This window comes from Oncorhynchus tshawytscha, linkage group LG19, assembly GCF_018296145.1.
Source record: "Oncorhynchus tshawytscha isolate Ot180627B linkage group LG19, Otsh_v2.0, whole genome shotgun sequence".
NCBI classification, from domain to species: Eukaryota; Metazoa; Chordata; class Actinopteri; order Salmoniformes; family Salmonidae; genus Oncorhynchus; species Oncorhynchus tshawytscha.
Genome location: NC_056447.1, coordinates 31397806 through 31418960, shown reverse-complemented (window position 1 = coordinate 31418960; position 21155 = coordinate 31397806). Strand labels below are relative to the sequence as shown.

General features: G+C 43.6%; 2 protein-coding genes across 8 annotated transcripts; one reads left to right on the top strand and one right to left on the bottom strand.

The window, feature by feature from the left end:
• Positions 1-21: 21 nt before the first annotated feature.
• On the top strand, positions 22-12694 carry ddx11 (DEAD/H (Asp-Glu-Ala-Asp/His) box helicase 11). 5 transcript variants are annotated; one of them, XM_024379578.2, is made up of 28 exons: positions 22-192; positions 756-911; positions 987-1193; positions 1316-1402; positions 1485-1618; positions 1724-1781; positions 1878-1985; positions 2067-2154; positions 2402-2607; positions 2694-2768; positions 2909-2986; positions 3085-3131; positions 3214-3293; positions 5373-5414; positions 5492-5559; positions 5697-5735; positions 5820-5976; positions 6136-6267; positions 6358-6470; positions 6567-6639; positions 6827-6930; positions 7030-7179; positions 7257-7325; positions 7458-7558; positions 8913-8997; positions 11508-11583; positions 11736-11890; positions 11984-12694. In XM_024379578.2, exons 2-28 carry the CDS (start codon positions 780-782, stop codon positions 12017-12019), a joined length of 2700 nt encoding a protein of 899 aa, XP_024235346.1. In that variant the 5' UTR covers positions 22-192; positions 756-779; the 3' UTR covers positions 12020-12694. The 5 variants fall into 5 exon arrangements, with proteins under 5 accessions (XP_024235346.1, XP_024235347.1, XP_024235344.1 ...); XM_024379579.2 differs by having other exon boundaries at positions 987-1196; positions 5703-5735; XM_024379576.2 differs by having other exon boundaries at positions 987-1196.
• Positions 12695-13099: 405 nt separating this feature from the next.
• wash1 (WAS protein family homolog 1) lies at positions 13100-18638 on the bottom strand. Of its 3 annotated transcripts, none has more exons than XM_024379574.2 (11): positions 18491-18638; positions 17711-17851; positions 17342-17453; positions 17029-17175; positions 15514-15650; positions 15307-15442; positions 14918-15110; positions 14646-14801; positions 14414-14569; positions 13419-13487; positions 13100-13305 (listed from the first exon to the last, which is right to left on the bottom strand). In XM_024379574.2, exons 1-11 carry the CDS (start codon positions 18496-18498, stop codon positions 13157-13159), a joined length of 1404 nt encoding a protein of 467 aa, XP_024235342.2. In that variant the 5' UTR covers positions 18499-18638; the 3' UTR covers positions 13100-13156. The 3 variants fall into 3 exon arrangements, with proteins under 3 accessions (XP_024235342.2, XP_024235343.2, XP_042157510.1); XM_024379575.2 differs by having other exon boundaries at positions 14414-14560; XM_042301576.1 differs by lacking the exon at positions 17711-17851 and having other exon boundaries at positions 18491-18613.
• Between the last annotated feature and the right edge of the window lie 2517 nt (positions 18639-21155).

Below are 21155 nucleotides of genomic sequence, written 5' to 3'. Positions count from 1 at the left end.
ACACTCAGCTCAGCGCTCTCTCGCCACGCCTCCCGGGCACGTCCCTCTTGACGTTTCATTTCACCGGCGTGTCATTGGTCCGTTTCTGAAACGCTTGGCGCGCTTGTAGAACATGCACGAACTCTGTCAAAACATATTTGCTAGATCCAGCCAGCCTCCAACTAGTCATTGAACTAAAATAAAACCATACCTGTGAGTATTTGTATTTCTTGTTTTAACTATTCAACGGTTAAGTGTCACGATCGTTTCGAACTAACATAATCGACAACTGACCAGACTAGGAAGTAGCTAGCTAATGCATGCTCCATGCAATGTAGCCATAGCATAATCATTATTTGCCAAGGCTGACAGTCCCAGACATAACGTTACAATGTAAAATGTCTGTTAGACTCCACTACCTTCAGCTTAGACACAACGTCCCGTTCTGCCTTCTGCACAAAGTCAGTGATCCAGTCAGTCCCAGCAGAGGAGGATGGAAAATGTTAGACGACGATCTAAAACCATTGATCTAAAACCCATAGGTAACAGGGTACTCCCAAAGTAGTGTCACATCAGTTACCATGTATGGCATTGAGAAAGTCTGGTAACGTTAGTTTAACTGAGAATTCTCAACTCCTTGATATGATAATGCTCAGCTTACAACAGTTCTGCTACGAAAAAAGTAGCTAGCTAGCTCTAAATGTGCATTTCACGTTCGAAAGAGTTTATATAGTACAGGTAATTACAACTGAGTTTGTCAGTGTTCTAACCCCCAGGCAGCAAGAGCATTATTAGCAGTGATGGAAGAGGCTGGTGCCCCCCACTTCCCCTTCCCCTACCAGCCATACCCCATCCAGGAGCAGTTCATGCAGGCCCTGTATGGGGCACTGGAGCACGGCAAAGTCGGCATCTTTGAGAGCCCTACTGGAACGGTGTGTGTTCATATCTATGTAATAACGTGTGTGTCTATCTGTCTCAGTCTGTGTATTAATATATTGTTGTTCCAGGGCAAGTCTCTGAGTCTGATCTGTGGAGCTCTGAGCTGGCTGAGGGACCATGAGGAAAAGAGGAGACAGGAGGCAGACAGACTGCTGCAGGGGGATGGAGGTACATCTCTCTCCATCTCTACCACAACATCCTCCTCTGCTGAGCCTGACTGGATCACTGACTTTGTGCAGAAGAAGGCAGAACGGGACTTTGTGTCTAAACTGAAGGTAGTGGTGTATATATGTGTGTGGAGGTTGGGGGGGTCTTTGAGGTAGCTTGGTGTGACTTATGTGTTTACAGAATGTTAGCATCACTCTTGTGTTTCTGTATCTTTGTGTGTGTGTGTCAGGATGAAGAGCTGCGGAGGAAGAAGAGGGAGGAACACCTGGAAATGATCAGAAACAACTCTCAGCTGAAATACGCTCTGAAGAGAAAGGTAGAGCATAACATTCTAATACTCAGTAGAGTATAGCTGTATACAGTAACAGCTTAAATGTTGTGCGTGTGTGTATATGTAGAGCTGTGAGGATGATGAGGCAGTGAAGCTGCTGCAGCTAAGTAAGGACCCCCAGGAGGGGGAGCTAAACAACCCTGAGGAGGAGCTTATTGTGGCTGAGTATGAAAGCGATGACGAATCAAAGACCAAGAACAAGTAAGGACAACCCAATTACTAGGCCACAATTGAGTGTAGCTTAATAAAATAGTATAGAGTGTTTTAATTTGACAACATAATGACACCCCTGTCTCAACTCGATAGGTTCTGTGGTGGTGATGATGATGATGAAGATGACTTGGTGGAGGAGCACATCACCAAGGTATATTTGGGATTCTTAGGTTATTTCTCTTATGTAGAATTTTGTCCTCGGTCAACACCACTTAGTGTGTGTGTGTTCGCGCGTGTGTTTCATCAGATCTACTACTGCAGCCGTACACACTCCCAGCTGGCTCAGTTTGTCCATGAGGTACAGAAGAGTCCCTTCAGCCAGGACATCAGCCTGGTCCCACTGGGGTCCCGACAGGTACACATACACACACACCAGCCTTTACACATTCTTTCCATTCCTGTAGATCCTGTGTATTAATAAGCTGTGTCTGTGTAGAATATGTGTGTAAATGAGGAGGTGCGTCGGCTGGGAAGCGTCCAACGTATCAACGACCGCTGTATGGAAATGCAGAAGAACAAACACGGTGAGAACATATGCTCCCAGAATGTATGGGGTATTATGGCAATGCTGACTCAACAAAATATGGTTATTCGGTATCTCAGTAAGGGAATTCATATTCAAAAACTTGTCTTGGTGAATCAACTACAGTTAAGGAAAGTCATATACATTTATTTTAGGAGGAATCTATGCTTTTTAAAGAACTCTAGGCCTGTCGCATTGCTCTCTTTTCTCAAAGATGTCCTCTCTTTCTCTCCTGTATTCTCTCTCAGACCAGCGTCTGAAGGAAGTGGAGGGTGGTAAGAGGAAGAGGGGTGCATCTAAGGCGGTGTGTCCGTACGTAGGGGCTCAGGGGCTGCAGACACTGAGGGATACAGTGTTGGGGGCGGTACGAGACATAGAACAGCTGCTCAGCCTGGCCAGAGAAACACGCTCCTGTCCCTACTACGCTACACGCCTCGCTATACCCCCCGCACAGGTACACACCATCACACACACCTTTCCCTCAAATGATTATGGTATTACATTGTGAGACCCTGGTCTTTGATGTATGTGTGTGTATAGCTGGTGGTGCTGCCCTATCAGACTGTACTTCATGAGGGGACGAGGAGAGCATCGGGGGTGCAGCTCAAAGGACAGGTTAACCATGCTTAAAACACACACCTTTGAACATGAATATTTTAGCTTTCTAAAGTCCACCGTGGATTTCGCCCTTGTGCTATCTCTACCTATTCTACAATGTATTGAGCTGTTTTACCTGTTTGATTTGACTGGTTTAGGTGCTGATCATAGATGAGGCTCACAACCTCAGTGACGTTCTCTCCTGTATACACAGCTCAGAACTAACTGGAGCGCAGGTACACACACACAAGAACTGTAGTTTGTCGATGTGTCTGTGGTAGAATAACATTTGTTGCTGTCTATATTGTTTAATGAAGTTTTATACTGTGTCCAGCTATGCCGTGCACACTCCCAGCTTGCACAGTACTCTGAACGCTACAGGTAAACACACACACACACACACACACACACACACACACACACACACACACACAGTGTCTGATTGTGTGTGTGTGTGTAACAGGAGTCGACTGAAGGCCAAGAACCTGATGTACATTAAACAGATCCTTTTTGTGGTGGAGAGGCTGGTGCGTGTGCTGGGAGGTAAGTGTGTGTATGTGTGCCCTGTGAAAAAGAGCCAGAACAAGATCCCTATATACAGTGCATTCGGAAGGTATTCAGACCCCTTCACTTTTTCCACATTTTGTTACGTTACAGCCTTATTCTAAAATTGATTACGTAGATTCTTTCCCCCTCATCAATCTACACACAATACACCATAATGACAAAGCAAAAACAGGTTTTGCAAATTTATTTTTTTAAACAACTGAAGTATCACATTTACATACAGTGGGGCAAAAAAGTATTTAGTCAGCCACCAATTGTGCAAGTTCTCCCACTTAAAAAGACGAGAGAGGCCTGTAATTTTCATCATAGGTACACTTCAACTATGACAGACAAAATGAGAAAAAAAATCCAGAAAATCACATTGTAGGATTTTTAATGAATTTATTTGCAAATTATGGTGGAAAATAAGTATTGCAGATCCTCTCAAGCTCTGTCAGGTTGGATGGGGAGCGTCACTGCACAGCTATTTTCAGGTCTCTCCAGAGATGTTGGATCGGGTTCAAGTCTGAGACTTGTCCCAAAGCCACTCCTGCGTTGTCTTGGCTGTGTGCTTAGGGTCGTTGTCCTGTTGGAAAGTGAACCATTGCACCAGTCTGAAGTCCTGAGCACTCTGGAGCAGGTTTTCATGAAGGATCTCTCTTTACTTTGCTCTGTTCATCTTTCCCTTGATCCTGACTAGTCTCCCAGTCCCTGCTGCTAAAAAACATCCCCACAGCATGATGCTGCCACCACCATGCTTCACCATAGAGATGGTGCCAGGTTTCCTCCAGACGTGATGCTTGGCATTCAGGCCAAAGACTTCAATCTCGGTTTCATCAGACCAGATAATCTTGTTTCCCATGGTCTGAGAGTCATTTAGGTGCCTTTTGGCAAACTCCAAGCGGGCTGTCATGTGCCTTTTACTGAGGAGTGGCTTCCGCCTGGCCACTCTACCATAAAGGCCTGATTGGTGGAGTGCTGCAGAGATGGTTGTCCTTCTGGAAGGTACTCCAATCTCCACAGAGGAACTCTCGAGCTCTGTCAGCGTGAGCTTCGGGTTCTTAGTCACCTCCCTGACCATGGCCCTTCTCCCCCTCAGTTTGGCCGGGTGGCCAGCTCTAGGTTCAAAACTTCTTCCATTTAAGAATGATGGAGGCCACTGTGTTCTTTGGGACCTTCAATGCTGCAGAACCAGATGGGATGGCGTATGGCTGCAGAACGCTGTGCTAGCCATGCTGGTTAAGTGTGCCTTGCATTCTAAATAAATCAGACAGTGTCACCAGCATCATCATACCTCTTCCTCCATGCCTCACGGTTGGAACCACACATGCAGCGATCATCCGTTCACCTACTCTGCGTCTCACAAAGACATGGCAGTTGCAACCAAAAATCTCAAATTTGGACAGATTTCCACCGCTCATATCCATTGCTCATGTTTCTTAGCCCAAGTAAGTCTCTTCTTCTTATTGGTTTCTTTTAGTAGTGTTTTTTTGCAGCAATTCGACCATGAAGGCCTGATTTCACGCATTCTCCTCTGAACAGTTGATGTTGAGATGTGTCAGGAAGCTGGTTGAGAGAATGCCAAGAGTGCAAAGAGTGGCTACTTTAAAGAATCCCAAATATAAAATATATTTTGATTTGTTTAACACTTTTTTGGTTACTACAGGATTCCAGATGTGTTTTTTCATAGCTTTGATGTCTTCACTGTTATTTTACAATGTAGAAAATAGTAAAAAATAAAACCATGGAATCAGTAGGTGTGTCAACGTTTGACTGGTACTGTATGTAAAGAAGTTTTTTTTTGTTTTTAATACATTTGCAAACATTTCTAAAAACCTGTTCGCTTTGTCATTATAGGGTATTGTGTGTAGATTGATGAGGATATTTCTTGTTTAATCCATTTTAGAATAAGGCTGTAACGTAACAAAATGTGGAAAAGGGGAAGGGGTCTGAACACTTTCCAAATGCACTGTATATGGTAATAGCTCTATCAGTACTCTGAACGCCTTCTTTTAGGCTAAGTGGAGTTTAAAACATATTAGATATAAAACCATGTTATATCTATATTGTCTTTAGGTAAGGTGGGGCAGAATCCACACAGCCAGACTACTCAGGCAGGTAAGAACACACGCATGCGCACACACACACACAAAACACACACTGTGTAGTGATCTTCCCCTCACTTTGTCTCCCAGCAACCGAACTGCTGACCATCAACAACTTCCTGTTCAAGGCTCAGATAGACAACATCAACCTCTTCAAGGTAACCACGACCACAACTAGATCACAACCACAACACACTGCGATTGGCACAGAAATTGGGGAAGGGATTGATGGATTCTATGGTTATTGGTGACAAATTGCTTCGCTTCCTCTCTTCCTCTTTGTCTCTCTATGAAGGTACAGCGATACTTTGAGAAGAGTATGATCAGCAGAAAGGTAAGTGTGTGTGTGTGTGTGTGTGTGTGTGTGTGTGTGTGTGTGTGTGTGTGTGTGTTTTTCTAAAGTTTGTTCTCTTTCTAGCTGTGTGGCTTCATAGAAAAGTATGCAGGTACAGGTGTGACATCACACACACAAACCTCACACACACAGACACAGACTGCCAACAAAGAGAATCGTCGGACTGAAGGCCTGAACCGCTACCTACAGACACTGCAGAGCAGCCAACAGCCTGACACAGGTAAACACACACACTAGGAATGTCACCTTGTAAAATGTTGACGGTATTGTGATGAACCAAGCTAACTGATGTACGAAAAACAGACTGCCACCATGTTTAAGGTGCAAGGACTGCCTAACAGAGACACTCTCTCTGTCCCCCTCTCTCTCTCTCCTGTAGAGTCACCTCCAGGCCAGCAGGGAGCAGCAGAGGACAGGGAGCTGGCAGCATCCCCTATGATGCAGGTAGAGGGCTTCTTCATGGCTCTCACCAACGCCAACACTGACGGACGTGTGGTGCTACACACACAAGGTACACACACACACACACCAACTTCTCTGTTGAGCAGAAACTAGTTTCTCCCAACATGCTAATGTTTCTCTATTACCTCTTTCTCTCCAGGTAGTGTAGCGGTGAGTAGTATGAAGTTCCTCCTGTTGAACCCAGCGGTCCACTTTGCTCAGGTGCTGAAGGACTGTAGAGCTGTCATCATCGCTGGAGGAACCATGCAGCCTGTAAGAACACACGCATGTACTCATTCTTATCTTCATCCCCTGTGATGATCTAGGCAAATGAAAGTCAAGACGACTACTCTGTGCGTCTGTGTCTAGGTGTCTGACTTTAAGCAGGAGCTGTTGTTCTCTGCTGGTGTTGGAGCGGAGCGCATCATAGAGTTCTCCTGTGGTGAGTACCCTAAGATAGATCTGGGAGGACTGTGGGTAGTTAGCTAGAATAAGAGAGCAGGTTAAAGGTCAGTGTTATAGTGATAATAAACCATAAAGTCATTTCTCATTGAACACAGATACTAATTGGTTCTAGCTGAGAAGCTCCTGGTTTGGACAAACTGACTGTGTGTATGTGTGTTTGGCAGGTCATGTGATTCCTCCAGAGAATATCCTGCCCATAGTGCTGTGCAGTGGCCCGTCTGGTCAGGAGCTGGAGTTCACCTTCCAGAACAGAGACACACCACACATGGTTAGACACACACCTTTTAAAACGGCATTATGCCATTCTGAGAAGCCAATGTTAATGCTAACGGACGGAGGGGAGTGTAATGTGTTTGTGTGTGTGTAGATGGAGGAGACTGGCCGCGTGCTGTCTAACCTGTGTAACGTGGTGCCGGGAGGCGTGGTGTGTTTCTTCCCTTCCTACGATTACTCCAGAAGGATTCTGGACAACTGGGAGGCCAGCGGAGTTCTGGCACGCCTCTCTAGCAAGAAGAAGGTACACATACCATCTTGCTATCAAGTATATATGTTTCTCTCTTGAAAGTCCATATATTCAGTGTGTGTTTCTCTCAGATCTTCCAGGAGCCAAAGAAAGCCAACCAGGTGGAAAAGGTGCTCAATGAGTTCTCACGCACAATCCAGGTGAGACACAAAACAAATTACCATCACTTTAAATGACTACAAAACACCTCATCTCACCTTTATGAGATTTACACATCAGATAAAGATATTGCTTTTTGGAAAGCTTGTTGAATGACTATCTCTCTCTCTCAGAGGTGTGCTGTGGATGGGGGTACACTCTCTGGAGCGTTGCTGTTCTCTGTGGTCGGGGGAAAGATGAGCGAGGGTATCAACTTCTCGGACGAACTAGGCAGGTGTGTGTTACAGATCTCTCATTGTGAAAGCATCGGTTGTTTGTTTCTTGGATAAAGACGGTGTATGTCAGGGGTCGGTAACTAGATTCAGCCGCTGGCCGATTGTTGTCAGAGCGGATGGTCAGCGGAACATAATTATAGTAGTTGTGGTCAATTTGTAGTGTACAAATTAAGCCCAAAGAGACATTGTATTTGAAAATAACAATAATGTCATACCTTTATTACATTTACATGATCATATACAGTGCATTCGTAAAGTATTCAGACCCCTTGACTTTTTCCACGTTTTGTTATGTTACAGCATTATTCTAAAATTGATTTAAATAAATGTTTTCCCTCATCAATATACACACAATACCCCATAATGACAAATCTAAAAGTTTATTTTATTTTTATTTTTGCAAATGTAAAACAGATACCTTATTTACATAAGTATTCAGGACCTTTGCTATGAGACTCGAGGCACAGATCTGGGGAAGGGTACCAAAACATTCCTGCAGCATTGAAGGTTTCCAAGAACACAGTGGCCTCCATCATTCTTAAATGGAAGAAGTTTTGAACCACCAAGACTCTTTTTATAGAGCTGGCCGCCCGGCCAAACTGAGCAATCGGGGGAGAAGGGCCTTGGTCAGGGAGGTGATCAAGAACCCGTTGGTCATTCATACATAGTTCCAGAGTTCCTCTGTGGAGATGGGAGAACCTTCCAGAAGGACAAACATCTCTGCAGCACTCCACCAATCAGGTCTTTATGGTAGAGTGGCCAGACAGAACACACTCCTCAAGAAAAGGCAAATGACAGCCCGCTTGGAGTTTGAGAAATAAGATTCTCTGGTCTGATAAAACCAAGATTGAACTCTTTTGCCTGATTGCCAAGCGTCACGTCTGGAGGACACCTGGCACCATCCCTAAGATGAAGCGTGGTGGTTGCATCATACTGTGGGGATGTTTTGTAGCGACAGGGACTCGAGACTGTAAGGTGCTTCAACAAAGTACAGAGTAAAGGGTCTGAATACTTATGTAAATGTATTTAAATCGTTTTGATTTATTTTTTTATTTGCAAAAATTTCTAAACCTGTTTTTGCTTTGTTATTATGGGGTATTGTGACTAGATTGAGAAAATAAACAATTTAATAAATTTAAGAATAAGGCTGTATCGTAACAAAATGTTTAAAAAGTCTAGGGGTCTGAACACTTTCTGAATGCACTGCATGTCCTTTTTTTATTCATGGGAATACTTGGAAACAGATTTCCTAAAGTAAACTCATTTTAGCTGTAAAATCACCAGGTATCAGTCTTTATTGACCCAAAACTAAAATGCAGACCCCTGTTGTATGTTAATAAAATGTGTGTGTAGGTGTATTGTGATGGTAGGGATGCCATATCCAAACATCAAGTCTCCAGAGTTAAAGGAGAAGATGGCTTACCTGGACAAGAACCTGGTGAGACGGAAAACACGCGCACACACATTTTCGGGTATTCATTTACCATTCTCACCCTTCTCATAGGGGCCAATTCCAACTTATGAATTTATGCCTTTCCTACACAATGAATGCCTTTCCTACCTTATTCAGTCACGTAACGTGCTCTGCAGGTGTGGCTACGTTGCGCACTCTGAATACATTTCATTCAACTGCTGAAAACCCTCTCACTTGCTGGCTAACTGATTTTCTCAAGGAGTTTTCATTCAATGGGGTTTTGAGTACATTTATCTTAAGCCATCCCTTTAAACATGGTGCACCTTTTTAATTATAATTTTGTCGACAGAATAAATAAAATACATAGAACAGGTTCACAATATAGGGATCAATTTAAAGAAAGCCATCTATGCATATTCATCTCCATTTCAGCACCAACTGGTAGATAACAAAATACTCACATTTTGCAGATTTAGGCACATTTTAGGGTTAGGAAAGTATGTATGAATCATAAAAACAGTTTAGAGAGCCTTAACACACACAATACTATATATTGGTGTATAAAAAAATTGGTTTGATTCATCCTGGAAGTTGTCATATTAAAGTTCAATCCATGACATTTTGGAAGGTGGGGAAAAGTGTATAATAGGGGTTGAACAATAATCCTATCAATATTCCCTAATCCTTACTAATCATGGAACTGTATGACAATGGTCCAGTCATGGTGAACCGTGCACCAGGCTCCAGGTTTAACCTGCTATGTGTGTCTGACTTCCATTTATTTTTCTCACCTTTATTTAACCAGGTAGGCTAGTTGAGAACAAGTTCTCATTTACAACTGCGACCTGGCCAAGATAAAGCATAGCAGTGTGAACAGACAACAACACACGAGTTACACATGGAGTAAACAATTAACAAGTCAATAACACAGTAGAAAGAAACAAAGAGTATATACATTGTGTGCAAAAAGGCATGAGGAGGTAGGCGGATAATTACAATTTTGCAGATTAACACTGGAGTGATGAATGATCAGATGGTCATGTGCAGGTAGAGATATTGGTGTGCAAAAGAGCAGAAAAGTAAATAAATATAAACAGTATGGGGATGAGGTAGGTAAATTGGGTGGGCTATTTACCGATGGTCTATGTACAGCTGCAGCGATCGGTTAGCTGCTCAGATAGCAGATGTTTGAAGTTGGTGAGGGAGATAAAAGTCTCCAACTTCAGCGATTTTTGCAATTCGTTCCAGTCACAGGCAGCAGAACTGGAAGGAAAGGCGGCCAAATGAGGTGTTGGCTTTAGGGATGATCAGTGAGATACACCTGCTGGAGCGCGTGCTACGGGTGGGTGTTGCCATCGTGACCAGTGAACTGAGATAAGGCGGAGCTTTACCTAGCATGGACTTGTAGATGACCTGGAGCCAGTGGGTCTGGCGACGAATATGTAGCGAGGGCCAGCCGACTAGAGCATACAGGTCGCTGTGGTGGGTGGTATAAGTTACTTTAGTAACAAAACGGATGGCACTGTGATAACCTGCATCCAGTTTGCCGAGTAGAGTATTGGAAGCTATTTTGTAGATGACATTGCCGAAGTCGAGGATCGGTAGGATAGTCAGTTTTACTGGCTGCGTGAGTGAAGGAGGCTTTGTTGCGGAATAGAAAGCCGACTCTAGATTTGATTTTAGATTGGAGATGTTTGATATGAGTCTGGAAGGAGAGTTTACAGTCTAGCCAGACACCTAGGTACTTATAGATGTTCACATATTCTAGGTCGGAACCACCCAGGGTGGTGATGCTAGTCGGGCGTGCGGGTGCAGGCAGCGAACGGTTGAAAAGCATGCATTTGGTTTTACAAGCGTTTAAGAGCAGTTGGAGGCCACGGAAGGAGTGTTGTATGGCATTGAAGCTCGTTTGGAGGTTAGATAGCACAATGATTCAAATAGGCTACATGTCCCATATTATTGCACAACGTTGCCTAATATGGTCCACTAATGCTAGCGACCCTCAGGAACAACTACACCGATGTGACAGAGGAAAGAAAGGTGAATGGAATGAAGTAAAAATACATGTATGTGGGTGGCTCCCGATAGTGGCTAATATTTAACATGATACAAATTGTAAAATAAAACTGAGAAAAGCCTGGGCATATAATCAAATCATTCTAAAAGGTCATACATCAACTCTTTTTCCACTGGGAACTGGTAGGTTCACTAGACCTTATTCATGGTTTCCTCACGCGTATCACTGCTGGAACAATTGGAGAATTAAGTCGAGGTCAGAATACGGTGTTTCTGTAGACACTTTCATTTATTCAAGCTCCACCTCAAACAAATCGTGGGTGAATAGCATGCTATTCTCAAGCTTAAGTTCAAGGTCAGAATACGCATAGAGAGAAAAGCTAATAAAAAGGGAATTACGTTTCATTTATGCGCGCGTAACTCTGGTCAGAACCTGGGCCATAGAGATGAATGGAAAACTCAGTCCATCCTGCATTAAGTCTATGGCTTAGGCACACTCCCACTCTGTTCTGTTTCAGCCTCACTCTGGTGGGAGGAGTCCAGGCCAGGCTCTGATAGAGAACCTCTGTATGAAGGCTGTCAATCAATCCATAGGTACTCTCTATATTTCTACACCTTCCCAGTTAACTATAGATTGACTATCTATCTGTATTACAAGCTACGTTGTATACCCCTGGCCTAATCAATCATTCTGTACCCCTAATCAAACAATCTTCTGGGGATGACCTCATTTCCTGTCCCCACAGGAAGAGCCATCCGTCACCGTGAAGACTATGCATGTATCGTTCTGTGTGACCGACGGTACTCCCGACCTGCAACGCTGGCCAAACTCCCCGACTGGATCAGAGCACACACGCACACACACACCAGCTTCGGCCCTGCCTTCGCCAGCCTGAGACGGGTAATACACACACACCTGCAATGGATAATACACACACACACTGTCTGTAAAGCACAGGCCCTCTGACCCAACTTCTTCTTTCCTCTTTCTCAGTTCTTTATGGAGAAGAAGAAACAGCAGCAGCTATGAGAGGAAGAGGTAGCAGGTGTTCTGGTGTGTAACGCTGGTCAGAAGAGAGGTACCTCACCTCTCGGATATCCTCGCTCTGGAGGATTGGATTCTCCTCGAGGGATGTTAAAGCACACACTCGTTAAAGCATGATGGTTGAGGCTCTTTGTATGTTTTACACCCATACCTCTCCAACAGTACAGATCAGTCAACTCTCCACTGCCAGTATTTTATGCAAAATATTTTTTATTGAATGATGTTCATAACATTCTGATAGAAATGTTGTGCTGCTTTAGTGTGGTGTTAGTTATGTAATTATATTCACGTGTTACTTGATTATACTTAATAATGCTGAGATGAGGTCTGACTTATCTCCTGTAGTTGTTTGTCCAGTATTCTCTCAATAAGGATCAGTACATTTGTGTATCATCTGGAACAGGGATGGGCAACTTTGATGGGCTGTGGGGGCCACACAAAAAACGGAACTCACGAACAGCCGCAGTGGGTCTGCTGCTCCCCCAAAGCTCCCCCCGTATAGGGTGGAGGCAAATGTTTGCAGTTTTTAATATGATAACTGATGATCAATGGGCTCCACCCGGGTCTGTAATTCAACAATGCTTACTACAAGTTTAGATAGATTGGTACGTTAGCTGGCCACTAGACTAAATAATTTTAGCTGACATGGGCTAATTGAGTGACTGCTGATGCACAACCAAATGTCGAAACTGCACCTTTAGAATAATATAATACATAACTCAACAGTAAGTTGAGAACCTGACTGAGTCAAAAAATATATACATACAGTTGCCCATCCCTGATCTTGAAGGAACCCTACAGACAGTACAGCATCACATTTGTTTTTTAGGGATCCCGGTCTAAGGCACTGCATCTCGGTGCAAGAGATGCGTCACTACAGTCCCTGGTTCGAATCCAGGCTGTATCACATCCAACCGTGATTGGGAGTCCCATAGGGCGGCGCATAATTGGCCTGGGGTAGGCCGTCGTTGTAAATAAGAATTTGTTCTTAACTGACTTGCCTAGTTAAATAAAGGTTTTTTTTAAATGTATCAAGCGTTAGTTTCCTTCCTCAGTATTCTTTTCTTTGATTGGCTTAGAGCTAGATGTGCTCAGAGTTCCATTGGTTCTGATTGGCTAGTCTCAGGCCTCCCAGTCTTCCTCGTCTTCAGTGGTTGGCTGATGGGGGGCAGGAAGAGGTGGGATTACATCGGACATCCTAGCGAATGCGCTGCCAGATCCAGCTGGGCCCTCCCCTGAGTCCCCGCCTACAGGACCCTTACCAGAGATACCTGGGAAACACAAATTCTACTATCACCAAGACCTAGAAATACTACTACACTACTATCAGAGGGAAAATAACCCAGAGAGAGATGAGAGAAGAATGGGGGAGGAGCGTTCTCACCTTTCCTTCGCATGGCCAACTTATTGAAGAGATCTGACATGAAGTCTCCTCCACTGGCTGCTGCTACCACTGAGAGAGGGAACACAATGCAGTGAAGCAGAGATGATATTACATTTCTATGGCGTTTTTAGTACAGTGGAGAGAGACCAGAACCGTTACATCTACTGTAGCTACACACAACATAAATAGTTCAGCTAGTGAACAACTAGTAGTCTTTATTTCCTGTTCAGATGAACCCCGCTGTTAAATGTTTGAGTGGTCCAGCAACAACTGAACCAGCACTAATGACTGTGGACTCACTCAAAGGTCTAACACACAAGCTTGCTCACTCACACACACACAGCAAAGTCTTACAGATAAAAGAGTGTAGTTAAATTAGTGCTTTAATGAAGGTAATGTTTATATATCTAAAGGTCATGCAGCCCTGAGCTGTTCTCTATGACTAGTTAGGTAACTGTTGTTTGGAGTCTGCACACACACACACACACACACTATGTCCCAAATATGCTCTGTAAGTTAAATCAGCAGTTAAAACAATAAAGCGTTTTCCCCACCACTGTTTCAGCAGAACGTGCAGGGATGGGGCCGGAGAAATGTACCCACTCAAATTCAATCCATGATATCAAAATTATAGCTTTAACTCTTTTAGATTATACAGTGTTTGTTTATATTTATTTGGTTTACAAACATTGGAGTAAAACAACCTTATATTTTGGGTTCTGATGGGATATGACAGTTGAACTATGCTCATGAGGCATTGATAAGTTGGACTCTAAGAATCAATGGGTACATATAATTCATTTATAAGTCCAAAAATGGATGTAGCAACTGCTGATTTCCCCTTTAAAGAACTGGAGGCCTGTAGTGATCATTGCTCTGTTGGGACTATAAAATGTTCTCAAAGAGTCACCAGGTTCAAGAGCAATCTCTCGTTTGTCATTCAAGAGGAGAAATCAAGACACTCATCCACCTCTCCCTCCCCTCTTCTCCTTTACCTTGTTCCTGCTCCTTCTGTTTTTTTTTCTCCATCTTGCGTTCTTTGACGTTGCGTAGTTTGGCCTTTCCGATGCCTCCAGCGTTGCGTATGGACTCTAGTAGACTGGCCCGGCTGTTTGATTCAACCACCTCGCTGGGAGCGCCCACTACAGGAGCTGGAGGTAAATACACTTTTCAAGAGAAGGAGAGTGTGTTTGTGTATAGTGTGTGTGTATACTGTGTGTGTGTTACCTGTGCTGGTGTCTGCAGGGCTATTTGCAGGCTCTGGTGGGGGAGGAGGTGGAGGAGGGGGAGACCAGGGGGAGGGGTGGGGATATGTGTGGGCTCTGGTGGTGGGGGGAGGGGGAGGTGGGGGAGGAGGCGGGACTGCAACTTGGAATTGAGAACCTGTAACAAACAAACAAACAAATCAACATAACCAATAGAAACATTTGCCTCATTTGATATGACCGATTTCCATGGAAACTTCTGTATAATCCACACAACAGAGACAGTCTGTGTACCGGGCATGTCCTCCCCAGAGAAGGAGGGTAGTTCAGGGAAGGTGTGTGTGGGTCCAGAGGGTGCGATGCCGGGCCCCAGGTCTTGGCTGTAGGACAGGTCGTCAGCAATGCCTGGCAGGTCTGGTAGGTAGGAGGGGACGTCTATCTCTGGGACCTGACCCAGGTCTGGAACATAGAAGTAGCTCTCTGCTGTCTACAGGGACAGATGGAGAGGGAATGAGAGCAGGAGGAAGAAATAAAGTGTAATAATTTACAGTCACACTTTAACTTGTTAGTATGGCCCGTTGAAAAAATATTATAGTCCAAAGACAGCAATGCCACAGGCCTCCAGTTATGTCGAGAATAGTGTGAGAGTGTGTATACAGTATGTATGGTGTGAGTGTGTGTACCTGTCTCTCCAGCTGTTCTCTCTTGGTTATGGATAGGGGAGCGTCAAATGGTTTCTCTTGCTTCTCTGTCTCCAGAGTGGTGTGTGTTTTAGTCACCGCCCCCGCCAGGGGGTCCAGGAACACATATTTCTTATACCTAAACACATATACGACCAGTTAGCGTGTGTGCGTGTGTGTGTGTGTGTGTGTGTGTGTGTGTGTACTAACAGGTTCTCTGTAGTATTGAACAGCAGCAGGGAGCTGACAGAGGATATGTTTCGAGGCAGACCGCCCAGCCCCTCTTCGGTCTCATCCTCCGAACGCTTCTTACTGCTCACACACACCGGGTAATAACACAACTTCTCCTAGAGGTGGACAGAGAGAGAGAGAGGGGTGTAGAACAAGAGAGGACAGATATTAGATGGGATGAGTCTAGTAAGAACCTCCTTCAGTAGACAACACAAATGGCCACCAGACGTAATCATGAATTGGCTTTGCTTTCCATCTCTGTTTTTGTACGAAATGAGAGCTAGTAGCTTTCCAATAGAGACAGCCTTGCAGGTAAGAGAAAGAGAGAGAGACAAATTCAAAACCTTCAACAGAATGAATAACTCCCACTCTTTCTCTTTTTGTCATCATCCTCTGTCTATTTCTCTCTCCCTCACACTCATTCACTCGCTCTCTCATCTCTCTCTCTCTCTGCAGTGCTTGAGGTTTTATAAATAATACATCTCTGAGCCAGGAAAGTGCACAAATCGTTCTCTCCCTCTCTCTCAGACACAGCAAAAAAATACTCCTGTTTCTGTAATGTTTTGGTTATGGCAGCGAGGGAGAACTCAGTGGTGTTCACTATCAATAATGCACAATTTCACTGCTGAGCTAAGGTACACACACACAAAGAACTGCAATGCTGCTGGATTTTTCATGCTCAACAGTTTCCTGTGTGTATCAAGAATGGTCCACCACCCAAAGGACATCTAGCCAACTTGACACAACTGTGGGAAGCCTTGGAGTCAACATGGGCCAGCAACCCAGTGGAATGCTTTCCACACCTTGTAGAGTCCATGTCCCGACGAAGGGCAAAAGGGGTGGGGGGTGCTACTCAATGTTAAAATGACTTGGAGCTAATTTGCTAGTGTTTTTCAGTCTCCCCCCCAAAATATGTTTTGACCCGCAGGCTGCAAGTTGGGGAACCCTGGTGTAGGGAGTAGTTTCCTGTGGGTAGTTTTAGTCAGGGCTTTTCATGTCATGACCCCAGGTCAGAACAGGTCACATGCGCCGAATACAACAGGTGTAAACCTTACTGTGAAATGCTTACTTACAAGCCCTTAACCAACAATGCAGTTCAACAAATAGAGTTAATAAAATATTGACTAAATTAAATTACATTTTAAAAATCAAATAATTCAAAAAGTAACACAAGAAATGTACATAACAGGCACGTCTGTAAATGCAGCAGTAAAAGCCCTGTGGACTAAGCAGACTGTATATCGTGGATGACAGACAAAAAGGTATGGTCATATTACATATCTAAACGTATCTAAACAGCTAGACCTATACTGCTAAAACACTGCATTTGCTTTATGCATATACAAACTAGTTTAGCAGTGTGGAGGAGCCAGTGCTTTCTGTTTCCAAAGTCCTACAATCTGCAAGACCTCTGAAAAATGCAGGTCCTTTGTACTGAAATGTTTTACAGTAGATCCAAATAAAGTTTTGTACATTTGTGTGTATGTGTGTTACCTGCAGGGCCTTGTCGTCAAGGGGTCGTAGTTTGGCCTGTATGCGGTATCGGGGGCGTGTCTGGGAGGCAGGGTCTGTGGCTCCACTGAAGATGGAGGAGTAATCCTGGAGACGCTCTGGAGCTGGATACTTAGCACTGGAGAACACCTACACACACACACACACACACACACACACACACACACACAACACACACAAACACAAATCTAAATCTCATAGTACTCAAGTATTGTACTCTCAGAGACCTGCATGTATTGGGAACAGTGATTAGAAGGGGAACATGTGTCACAACTCTGTGTGAAGTGTGTGTTACCTTGGTGGCCTTCTTGCTACCTTTGATCTTGTTGACACGGGCCTGGGCTAGCCTGATTCGATCTGTCACACTCTGCAGCTGACAGCGGTTCCGCTCTACACTCTCAGACACTCTACACACACCAGGGGAAAGTCACAGTATGTGAGTGTGTGTGTTCTGATGATAAAGTAGTTAAATGTGTGTCATGTATAAACCAAGAGCATCTTAGCTAACAGGCATCATATGTAGAACATGCTATTTTAGGATGACTTAGACACAGATAGAGGAGTGTGTCTGTCTGTCTGTCTGTCTGTCTGTCTGTCTGACTGTCTGTCTGTCTGTCTGACTGTCTGTCTGTCTGACTGTCTGTCTGTCTGTGTGTGTATGTACCTGGTAAAGATGTCAGTAGAGATAGTCTCTAGGTAGAGCAGGGTGTCTGCTATCTGGTGAACAGCCTCCTCCCTCCTCAGGTCTGACTGTATCAGAGGCACAGAGTACACCTGACCCTCTAGACACTGCTTCACACTCATCCTACACACACAGAGAGAGAGAGAGGGAGAAAGACAGTGAGTGAAAGAAAGAAAGGGGGTTGCCGAGGGACAAAGGGATCTTGCAAACGGAACTCTGAAAGCAGAATGCTGTAAGTAGCTAACTAACCTTTCTGACTTTTCACCTACAGGTGCTTGTGACCTCTCTTTCATCTGTCTCTCTCATTCTTTCTCCCAGACTCAGCTGACTGTCATGTGATGGGGTTTACCATTTAACCATTTAACCTTAGCTGACGTGACAGCTCTGGTCCTTCCTGGACCTGTCACCTCATACACAGATAAATAACCTGGGAAGTGACAGCCTTAGCAACTCATACTTATAATGATGTCCCATATAACAAAGTTAGCATTGTGTACTGTCCAGTTAGCTAGCTAGCTATAAAGCTAGTGTATCTTCCGTGCAGCGAGATCATGTAAACATTTTACATCCAGCTCTCGGTGGCCCCAGCCACTGATGTGCTGGAGTCATCATCTCCCAGGCAACAGCCCTCTCTCTCCGGGTTGTGGACCCAGACAGCTCGGGAGATTGGCACACTCTCAGCTGGAGTCAAATAACGTTACTCATTGAGCTATCTTACTATCGACAGTATAATTAAGTAAATATATGTTTCATTGGTCTTACCTGACCATTGACAGCGTGTAGTGTGTACACGGCCGCAGGTATCTATCTAATAGTTGGTTGTTTATTACTTTCCGCTAAAACACGACGACTCTGTCTGTCAGACTGTCTACTTCCGCATGGTCATACCGCGTGACAGGTTCTGTTCCTTAAAGGGACAGTTCACTCACAATACAGACATTGAGGCTGTGCCAGAGAAATATATATTAATGTTTCATGCCACATACATTATTTAAGATAACATATAACATAGATGTCTTATACCATATTGTTTTTGTGTTCTACATTCACTGATCCCAGTCAAGGAATGAAGGACGGAAAAAGCTCTAATTTAAATGATTTGAATAAGCACAACTACTCCATGGCTCGTTGCTGAGAATTCTAATCCCTGTGCACAAGTTCCCAGATGTTTGACTTTATCTATTACTGATGTAGCATCCAGAGGTTCAAACCTCTTGGTGTAATGGCTAAGATTGGACTGAGAGAATCAAGGTCACAGGTTCAAGTCATGCCATATCTACTACATGGGATGTGAGATCTATCCATCTATCACTGTGTGTGGGAATAGGCATGTGTGTGTGTGTGTATGTATGTATGTGTGTGTGTTATATCATCATCTTGTCTACTGCTGCACCATGGAAACCATCTGTTATATTGTCTCTCTCTCTCTCACACTCACGCATGCACGCACACATGCACGCAAACACACACACACACACACACACACACACACACAACACACACACACACACACACACACACAAACTATGTCTTACTATACATGTCGAGACTTTTTGGATTCCCATTCAAAATTCTACCTTCCCATACCCCTATCTTCCCCTACCCCAACAATAAACCTTAACCTTAAACCTAACTCTTACCCCAATCCTAACCATAACCTTAACCTTAACCCTAACCCCTAACCCTAAATGTAAGCATAATAAGCCTAATTCCTAACCCTAAACCTAACCACTAACCTCTAACCTTAACAATAACCCTAATTCTAACCTTAACCCTAATTTGAACCCTAAGCCTAAAATAGCCTTTTTACAAGTGAGGACCGGCAAAATGTCCTCAGTTCTCTGCATTTTAGTTGGTTTGCTATTCTTCTATTCTTGTGAGGACTTCTGGTACTCACAAGTATTGTAAAATGTGTATACACACACACACACACACACACACACACACACACACACACACACACACACACACACACACACACACACACACACACACACACACACAACAAATAGTATTATAATTTATCATTACCAACAGGATAGGAGACCGGTCAAACACACACGTAGATGACAGTAAGCAAGCAGCCCTTTGGCAACAGCACAGTCAGTAGGGGATCACCATGGCAACAGTCAGTAATGGGTTACGATAGCAACAACACAGCGCAGAATCAAAACACCAGTTTGATTTCATTCAGCCTTTATTTGACAATTTTGTCCAGATGACCTATGTGAACCATTAGGCCTACCAATGATGACCTAGAGACAGACACAGCTGCAGACTGAGACAACCACCACACAAATCAAATCAAAGTTTATTAGTCAAGTACGCAGTTTAGTAGATGTTACAGTAGATGCAGCGAGCTCCTAACAGTCAATAAAATGTCAAACAGGTACACAAACAAATCAAATGAACAACCCAAATAGCACTGTAACAGTAATCCAAATGCAATCTATACGTATCTACACCGTATCTACACCGGCAGAATTTACACAAGATAGACTAGGAATGATATGTACAGCAGTAGATATATTAGAGTGAGCTATGTCAAGAATCCACTAAATAAATAAATATGTGGTGTGTATAAATAGTGTATAAAAATAGTGTGTAAAATGCAACATTAGAATGAGTAACATTATAAGGAACTATTTCGAGAATACACAAGTATATATTGTATAGAAATACACCGTACAAAACTCCATTGCAAAATGGATAGAATTGCAGGAAATTAGCTTCCGGACCTGAGTCCGGAATATAAATAGTGTATATGTACAGTATGTGAATGATGTGTATAGACAGTATGGACAGTATGTGAATGGTGTGTATAGACAGTATGGACAGTATGTGAATGGTGTGTATAGACAGTATGGACAGTATGTGAATGGTGTGTATAGACAGTATGAACAGTATGTGAATGGTGTGTATGGACAGTATGTGAATGGTGTGTATAGACAGTATGGACAGTATGTGAATGGTGTGTATAGACAGTATGGACAGTATGTGAATGGTGTGTATAGACAGTATGGACAGTATGTGAATGGTGTGTGTCGACTGTATGGACAGTATGTGAATGGTGTGTATCGACAGTATGGACAGTATGTGAATGGTGTGTATAGACAGTATGGACAGTATGTGAATGGTGTGTATAGTCAGTATGGACAGTATGTGAATGGTGTGTATGGTCAGTATGGACAGTATGTGAATGGTGTGTATAGACAGTATGGACAGTATGTGAATGGTGTGTATAGCAGTAGTTACAGTGCATTCAGAAAGTATTCAGACCCCTTGACTTTTTCCACATTTTGTTATGTTACAGCCTTGTTCTAAAATTGATTTTTTTTAAATTTCCTTATCAATCGACACACAATACCCCCCTAATGACAAAGCAAAAACAGAAATACCTTATTTACATAAGTATTCAGACCCTTTA